The sequence below is a fragment of the Primulina tabacum genome, chromosome 2 (assembly GCF_025594145.1).
Source record: "Primulina tabacum isolate GXHZ01 chromosome 2, ASM2559414v2, whole genome shotgun sequence".
Taxonomy (NCBI): Eukaryota; Viridiplantae; Streptophyta; class Magnoliopsida; order Lamiales; family Gesneriaceae; genus Primulina; species Primulina tabacum.
In genome coordinates this window covers 18,265,999-18,275,051 of record NC_134551.1, presented here as the reverse complement: position 1 = coordinate 18,275,051, position 9,053 = coordinate 18,265,999, and the positions used below count along the sequence as shown (strand labels likewise).

General features: G+C 34.4%; 1 protein-coding gene across 4 annotated transcripts; it reads right to left on the bottom strand.

Moving 5' to 3' along the window:
* Nucleotides 1–1,598: 1,598 nt before the first annotated feature.
* On the bottom strand, nucleotides 1,599–7,171 carry LOC142530799 (UDP-xylose transporter 3-like). 4 transcript variants are annotated; one of them, XM_075636649.1, is made up of 8 exons: nucleotides 7,013–7,171; nucleotides 6,531–6,805; nucleotides 4,633–4,817; nucleotides 3,927–3,994; nucleotides 3,138–3,270; nucleotides 2,357–2,518; nucleotides 2,011–2,286; nucleotides 1,599–1,919 (listed from the first exon to the last, which is right to left on the bottom strand). In XM_075636649.1, exons 2-8 carry the CDS (start codon nucleotides 6,649–6,651, stop codon nucleotides 1,806–1,808), a joined length of 1,059 nt encoding a protein of 352 aa, XP_075492764.1. In that variant the 5' UTR covers nucleotides 6,652–6,805; nucleotides 7,013–7,171; the 3' UTR covers nucleotides 1,599–1,805. The 4 variants fall into 4 exon arrangements, with proteins under 4 accessions (XP_075492764.1, XP_075492772.1, XP_075492756.1 ...); XM_075636657.1 differs by having other exon boundaries at nucleotides 6,213–6,827; nucleotides 7,013–7,165; XM_075636641.1 differs by having other exon boundaries at nucleotides 6,531–6,827; nucleotides 7,013–7,165.
* Between the last annotated feature and the right edge of the window lie 1,882 nt (nucleotides 7,172–9,053).

Genomic DNA, 9,053 nt, shown 5'->3' with positions numbered 1-9,053 from the left:
TAACGACCCATGACCAGTAGTGGTGCATGGGTATGGGCCGAGGCCCATGTTTGTTCAGCCTAATGGCCCATGATCGTTTTAAAAAAGGCGCCTTTTTTGTAATGATCATGGGCCATTAGGCTGAAACAACATGGGTCTCGGTCAATACCCATACACCACTACTGGTCATGGGTCGTTAGGTAACCCAACGCACCTTTTTTTGTAACGATCATGGGCTATTAGGCTGAACCAACATGGGCCTCGGCCAATACCCATGCACCACTACTGGTCATTGGTCGTTAGGTAGCCCAAATGGTACCAACACATTAAGAATCTAGGTACTTAAGCCTGGAGTCCTGGATTCAAGTGCTGGGGAGGCGAAAGAAACCACTTTCCAGGGGTGGGATATTCTATGAGTGACGTTGCATGGGCATGGGCTGGGGCACATGCTGGACCATCCTAACGATTCATGACCAGTAGTGGTATATGGGTATGGGCCAAGGCCCGTCTTGGTTCAGTATAATGGCCCATGATCGTTACAGCATGTCCGAGGACGATCCAACGAGGTTAACGATGTTGGTAAGCATGTATGACTTGCAAAATAATTATTTTTGAGGTATGCGATTTGTCTTGTGGAAAAATTATGTTACGGGTTTGGAAGCCGAAGAACGTGTCCGGAGACCTCTCCAACCTCTTCGGAGAAATTATGTTATGTTAGGAAGTGAACATCCATTCCAAGGGCTGTGATCAAACGTTTTATGTTAGAGCCCCTTGTATTGAACAGAACTCTACACAAAATGATTTATGATTACGATTAATATGAGGAGCATGAAAACATGATTTTATGAAAATGTTTATGTAGGAAAGTCGCATGATACATATTTATGATTATATTATGCTATGTATGAGCTATGTTTAAACTACGTGAATTTTTATTACGTATTACTTGTTATTCACGGTTTATTCATGATTAGTCATTATACTCACTAGACTTGATCGATGCAGATGGTGTAGATGAGAAGGCTGGATGTGGCGACCAGTGAGCAGGCTCCGGCCAGTGACAGTACAAATCCGGGGATCTTGTAGTTCACGAGTTTTTATTATGAACATTTAAAACTATTTACTCTGACTTTATTGTTTATGGTTGTGGTATTTAAAAATGATGAAGTTTTAATTTTAATTTTATTTTAGCATGTGTGATGACTGTTATTTTATTTTATGAGTTATGTTTATAATAGATTATTTAATAAAAAAATCAAATGTTTCCGCAAATATTAAAGTAATACTATTTTAATAACGGGTAGTTACATATATCTTTCATGGGAACTTGAACAGCACTACAGATTTCAAAGCTAGGAAATTGCTGAACTCCTGTTTTAAATAATTTTATTTATCAGTAGTATTCTCCAAAATTTGTAGCAATCTACTGTTAAGATTGAGTAATCGGTTGGGGTGAATATGTTTTAAATATTTCATAGTTTTGGAAAGCATCCCATTATTATTATATAAAAAAAGACTTTAATTTATTGGCCGAATTTTTTTTATTATCATCAATTCGGCCCTGACCGAATGTCATCACAATTACCTGACAAGAACAATTTTATCCGACACGTGAAACGAAATCACTAGTTTCTTTATAAAAATATTTTGTTCTCGTAATGACGTACAAAACTGCAACTAGAAAAGACATGTCCCTTAAGCTATTGTGCTACTAAATAATAAAATTCGTAGTCTGCTAAAATACAATCTGCGACATGCGAAATACTGAAAAGCGATATCTTCATCACTTATATAAACAACATGAATGAATGGACACGGAGGAAATTTTATGCCTGCAGGTCCTTGTTTGAATTCCATCCTGGACCTCTCCCCACACCATCTGTCAAGATACTACCTCCATTCTCGACATTTAAGAGTGGGTCTAACTCAGGTTCCTTAGCCTTAAACACAGATATTGTCAATGAGCATCTAAAATTTCTCCAATATAACAAAATTTGAGTTTACAACCGAAAATAGAGAAAGGTTAAGCACCTGCAATAAATGCGCTGCTGCTTCAGCCATCGCCTTTTGCTGGTTCTCGATAGTGCAATGATAAGAGTACGATATCATGCCAACTATAGCAATCAAGATCCCTAAAATGTTTTGCCAGCTAAAGGGGTCTTGTAGAAGTAAGTAGCCGAAGGTTAAAACAAGGCAGGTTTTCAGATGCCCTAGGACCTGATAAGTTACAGGTGATGTCTTTCCAATTACCAGAAAGGTACTGAAGTTCACGGAAACTGATATCAGGCAGGAAAGAACAATAAACGCCTGTCATAAAATACTCAAGGAGTTATGTAATGTGGAATATCTACAAGCTGGAGAAGAGATCGGAACTTACCAGCACTTGGGGAGTGTAATTGAAAGCAAATACATTCTTATTTGTCAAGATTCCATCTAGAAATGGTCCAGCTATGAACAGAGTCATTGCCTGATAAGGACTAGATTGATACAAGAGTTGTGTTGAAGAAACCTTGAACTTCTTTTGGATGGTATTAGTCATCTGTGGTTATTGAAGTTAAGATCCCAAAATGGCTTACACTAAATACATGAGAACCAAGATGCTGAAAATTCGTGATATAACAACGAAAGAGAGATTAGAATTATCTTCTCTGGACTAATCATACAACTGAAGCTTAAGGGCGTAGTTACTAAAGGTGCAAAAAATACATAATAATGAGCAGGGTGCCCTGATGTCTAAATGTGGGGCACAAGGTAATAAGAACTCCTTATCAAAGCAAGGCCTTCTAAGGCATCATATTGTAGAATTTGGATGTGAATATAATTTAAAAAGCATCCAATGTATGCTCTATAAAGTATAAACTAGTCAGTAAGATTATAAAATAAGACCTGTAAGAGAATATGAAAAACTATTATGTTACATTTCTCCTAGGTGAATCAATCAAATTTAAGATGCTCTTTTGAAGTCTGAAAGAGTGCAAAGAAGCAAGTCAGCCAAAGAACGAGCTTCACGAAAGGGCTGCTCTGGACATGCGCCTAAGCATGAGGACTACACTTCGGCGCACCCTGTGCATAGGCACACACCTGTTGTGGTTTCAATATCTTGGCAACGAGAATCTCGAGGTTAAGAAAAATAAGCTCAATAAAAAATCCGAGGATACAATTTGGGCAACACAAGTCGTCATAACTGCAAGTAGAGACAAGATGGAACCCAAGGCATTGAGCTGCAGATCAGTCACTGTAGCAATTCCAACACCCACGAGAAGAAAAGCAAGAGAGAGCTGGACATTCCTACTGCGAATGGCAATCAAGACAAAATAAGTAGTAAACATTAAAATCTTATAATCATGAACTTGGCATATAAACTTGAAGTATACCAAGCTAAAGTTGTGAAAAAGCTTGGCAAGTTAAATCTTGACTGCGACAGAGGAAATTGAAAGAGCACCAGATATTTTTAAAATTAAACCATGGATAACTGATGTTTTACTTTGAGAGGTGTATTGATAAAAAAAAATTAAACATAGCATATCAAACTCCGCTCCCATGCCAAGAATATAATGATAAACGAACAAGCAAATTTTCAAATGAACCATATGCCATTGGTCAACAGAGCTATTGTTACAACAGCTCAACTAATGCCTTATCTCTTAAAGGTGCTGGACCACAATACAGATAACCTATACGAGTCCTTATTGACTCATAAATTCTGGTCTACACGGATACCATAGGCAACTAACAACTATCTCAATCTTCGCCAGAACATTCCCTCCAACCATCATTTCTGTAAATATTTACTCGAATTGTCTTTATGATGAACTAAAACCCAATTAATTATGAACGGTAGAAGGGATACTTGTATAAATAAGAAAGAATAAGGCATAAAAATGAGGTATCTGATCATCATATAAGCTAACGGGATGAATCAAGTATCAAATTACACTAACAGTAACCTGAAAATTTTTCTGAAGAAAAGAGTCTGTAGGAGGACAGTGCAAGGAATGATTGCCAACTTCGTCATCTGCAATTCAGAATCCCAAGAAAAATATTTAGAAAGTATAATTACTTGCAATATTGCAAAATATTTGGAATTACATAGCTCCAAATATGAATGTTACTGCAGATAACTGCTCAATAAGTATCTCAAACACAAAGTTAGTTTAACATACTCGTCTTTAAAAGACTAATCTATTTGTAATAATCAATCGACTATAATGAAAAGGAAATTAAAATAATGGAAAAAAACTAATAAATAGAAATCAAGGCAGCTAGGTACTTTCCAAACACTAAAAGTTGCATGCTTGCATAATCCTTTTCCTATCAGGCAACTACTATGAGGTATAAGAAGCTATAAAGGTTTCCCCTAAGTAGCTTGGACTCTTCTACTTGACATCTATACTTCACTATCTCCAACAGCTGTGGACAGAGTATATTAACGTGATCTACAAATATGAACAGTCTTTCGCAATTCATTTTTTAAATTGATACAGAACGTTGAGCTCGAGGTACTTCAACTGCCTTCAGCGAAATTTGGAGCTACCTTGAGTGGTAAACTTACAGAGAATTCTTTCTTCTAAAAGAAGATAAATAAAAAGCTAATAATTACTATCCAAACCTAGTGGACTGAAAATTTCGATAAAGAAGGCAACTCAGATTAACCTGATAGAAACCAACAGAATTGAAACCCAGGCTAAGATTCAGAAGTCCAATTGAGGTACCATTAAGAATTCCAAATCCCATAACAGCTCTAGGATCAAAAGGCTTGTGCTCAAACCATTTCATCCACAGAGCTACATGAAGAGAGCAAAACGTGACAAGAAGATGCCAGCTTGTCAAGGTAGTAGCTGAGGGAGCACAATCAAGGTAAAGAACCAAAGTTAATGACTTCAACAATTGTTATGCAGAATTAAAACAAGAGTAATTAGGAAAATCAAGAGATAAACGAGAGTGATGTGGCTGAGTCATAATGACTTTCCATCATATCAGACAAATAGGAATATTTAATGCACAGACTCAACAAATTAACAAGGTAAAAGGTTCTCAAATTGGGGTTTGACAAGGTTTGTACATATTACTTTTAGAGTATCATCTGCAGATTGCGAGTATAAAGCGTCTTCCACGAAAGAACTTCCTTCAAAGAAACATTAAAGTAATGAAATTCCCAGCATAATTTACATCCTCATCATTAACTAATTATGAAGTTTACTCAAATAACCAATGTTACCTGCTCATGAAATTAAGTTTTTTTTACTACAAATTCATGAAACGGGATACAATGACATGGCAGATATGCTGAAAAAGGAGAAAGTTACAGCTCAAGTGAATGCGAGCAACAGGGGGTACTCAAATGAATCATGATAAGGTGGGAAATAATATGAGACAGTATCCGAAATATTCATAATTGAGCTAAAAGCATGGGGCAAAAGTAAACAGACTCACCAAAACCCACCACCTTAAAAATATATAAAATCAGAGCCCTGGAGTAAAATATATTAATAGCATCGAAGTATGGAGCCCTCGTGCAAGGAGAGAAAGCAATATATGAATACAACTTTCAGGATAATGTTGCCAATACAATACTTTAAATTTGTCGAGATAGTTAAATCATAGAGACGGCCACAGAAAAACATAACACCACCACTCATGACCCACCAACTCATGTAGCTAGGGAATATAGATAATCAAGTGAATGACTTTAAAAATATAGGTGCATAGCTCAATTTCTGTTGACATTGATACCAAGTTGCATAGGAAAAAAATCAACTTGAGATGTCTATATATAATAGAACAACCATAACATCGAAATCAATTTCCTGCTCGGATTCACTTGCAGCTTATTCCCTGCTTTGAAAATTTTCCTGTTGAAATATAAAGTAACTCTTTGTTGATTCACCCATCACCACTGGATTACAGCCAACAGAAAGCAAAGTCTTCAAAGTTGATGTATAAACATCACTTACGCAGAAAAATTGATTTTTTTCCTTCTCAAGATGGCAGATTTTGTGCTTTATAAAAGCTTTCTGTCTTTTTCTGGGGCCAAATTAAAGGTATACAATCAACTTATGTTAAGTTTTGTACTGCACGGTCGTCTTAATAAAAACCATCATTTGTTCTTCCAACGAAGTCATAAAGACAGTAATGCACTTTTAATTCAAAAAACATTGTAATTTCTAGATTCCATGACTCATCATTAAACGAAATATAAAATGCAGTTGCGACAGCAAATTATTAGATCATACATTGAGCAGGTTGTTCCAGTTGTGATCAGCCAAGTATCATCTTCAATCTTCCAATTCCATTTTCAACATAACTATACAACCGTCCCCAGATTATTAAAAAATATCACGGTACAAATTACAACGTAATTGCTCACCAAATTAATAATTCACTCGATTAACTGTGTAGCTATGAGTCGAACAACCACAATGATGAAAGTACAATATCAGAAAAACACAAAGCCAATTTCAAAACGGAGCATTAACAGCAGCCCAATATGCCTGGATAAGCAAAGAAACACGTAACAGGCACAAAAATGAATTACTCCCAGAACCTCTCACCGAAAGTGAAACCAAGAGTGCTAATGAGCGCCTTGTTGCAAATCACAATGGACACGGATGAAACCACAGAGAGGCTAAGCGCTCCAATTGTTCCCAGCTGATACCGCTGGCCTTCGCTCATCTTTACGTTCACAGCTTCTGATCTAAATCTTCAATATTTATTCATCAAATACCATATGTTGCCGGAAAAAGTTCGCCTCCAAGATCATGAATGCTTATTATTTCAGTCAGTCATACAAATCAACCAAAATCCAGACGAAAATCCGCGGGTCCATCTAAGTGAATAGAATAAAGAATCTAAACAAAAAGGAAAAAGTTGAGAAATACTCATTAACATCAGAAAAAAGAGAGCAAAAGCAAGGAAAAACATGAAATTCACACATTATATACACTAGATCTGCTTCATCACAAGAACAAAAGCAGCATTACACATTCTATATATTGAAGCAGGTATACAAAAGTCGATGTGCAATTGTAATCACCTAGAGCGGACTAAAAAGTAGCTCGAAAATGACTCCGATCACTGATATTGAAGATGTGCGTTTGTAAATGGGATCTCATCTTTTTTTTTTCCTGAGAGAACAAAATTATGATTTAAAGAACAAAATAAGCATCTGTCTGTGTAGGTAGATTTATAGATGGATATATATAGGTTGTGTGTGTGTGTGTGTTTTGCGGAGAAGTGTGGAGTAATTGGGGGCTAAGCGGTGTATTTGGATGATTAAAATTTTGGATTTAGATTCGAAAGTAGAATTGGATTTGGAATTAAATTTGAAAACTCATGGATTTAGAATTTCATGTTTGATATTAAATTTAAAAATTCTATTTATAATTCATTTCTTGTTGAAAAAAAGCAAGATTTGAATTTGAAAATTTAAAATTTTACTAAATAATATTAATTATTTTTGACAAAAATCAAGATTTAAAATATATCATTCACGTTTTCAAAAAACTAAAAAATTAAAATTAATTTTATCATATATTTTTTTATATCATTTCAATTATACATTTGTGTTATACAAATTATATAAACTTTTATATAATTAATTAACTAATCTTAGCAAACACAAAATAAATTATTAAAATAAAATAATTAAACATAACATATAAATATTCAAATTTAAATTCTACGAAATAATATTTTAAAATTAAATATTAAACCACATCTAATTTTATAAATAGAAAATTAAATTTTTATTGAATAAAATATGCAAACACAAAAAATAAATAAATTTGTCATTTAATCCAATCATTACACATATAAAGATGGTAGAAAAATAATAATTAAAAAAAAATTGTTATGTATATTTTTTAGTTTTATTCAAATCCAAATCTCATCAAATCTGATCAATTTTGAGAATATTTGTTTATACACAATGAAATCCAGTCAAATCATGTCGAATCCCTTAAAATCCAATTCCATTTTAAAATTCGACTAACCAAACGGCTAAAACCAAGATTTACAAAACCAAATCCCTACAAATTCATCCAAATCCATGCTTCCAAACATAGTAAATGTTAATAACTTGTTTTTAATTAGAAATGGAAGATATTATATAAATTGGTTTTTTAATTTGAGACTTTGTTTTAAGTTTGCGATTTTGGAATCAAATAAGTTTAGAGATGTAAATGAATCAAGTCGCTTGCGAATTATTCGGAGCTCGGCTATAAAAATCTCGTTTGAGATCGTTAAACTTATCGAACCGAGCTCCAGCCGATCGCGAGTTTAAGGATATTCAGCTCGTAAGCTCTGGAGCTCGGCTAATTTGTTGAGTCTGAGTGTACAATAATTTGCATTGTCCCATGTAGAAATTTAAGTGTAAGTGAAGATATTGTAAGACTATAAAATGATAAACATACCCTTTAAATACACATATCTTAGTTGATCTTTTGACTAAGAACGTTCGACGAGCTTGAAAATGAGCTCGAAAACAAAGCCCATTTAACGAGTCGAGCTCGATCCAAACTCGTTAAACATGATAAACAAGTTATTAAAGAGTCGAGCTCAGGATATTCGCGAGCTTAATAATTTTAAAACGAACCGAGCTCAAACTCCATGATAAAATTTCGAATCGGCTCGACCTGAGCTCTACATACCTTAAACAAGTCGAGCTTGAACTGAAGTACATATGAGGATGTCATTTGCTTAATTAAATAGTTGATCGAGGTTATTTTACAAATTTTTCCGTTTGAAGATGTATTTTGTTTTTTAACCTCGATCAATTATTTAATTAAGAAAATCACTTCTCATATGTATTTCACTTGATACTGCTCGGCTCGACCCGACCCGACTCATTCACATCACTATATAAACTATAAGTCAACCTGATAAATTTTTTAATTTAATAGGTCTGAAAAATTGCGAACGGCGAGTTAAGAGTTAATTAAGTTGGTTGACCATCTGAAGCTAATCATGTGGGTTTTGGCATATTGCTTGGAAATTGAAGGTTTCATTGTATTTATTAAAATTAATTTAGGTTGATAAATGATTGCTTCATATTTATTTATATATTAAGGCCCAGT

Excerpts from the sequence above, each read along its gene's own strand:
- LOC142530799 (XM_075636649.1), bottom strand. The coding sequence starts at position 6,651 with ATGAGCGAAGGCCAGCGGTATCAGCTGGGAACAATTGGAGCGCTTAGC. Across the intron at positions 3,271-3,926 it reads TTCTTCAGAAAAATTTTCAG|TAGGAATGTCCAGCTCTCTC; the intron begins GTTACTGTTAGT and ends TGCCATTCGCAG. Across the intron at positions 2,519-3,137 it reads CGACTTGTGTTGCCCAAATT|ATGACTAATACCATCCAAAA; the intron begins GTATCCTCGGAT and ends CAATAACCACAG.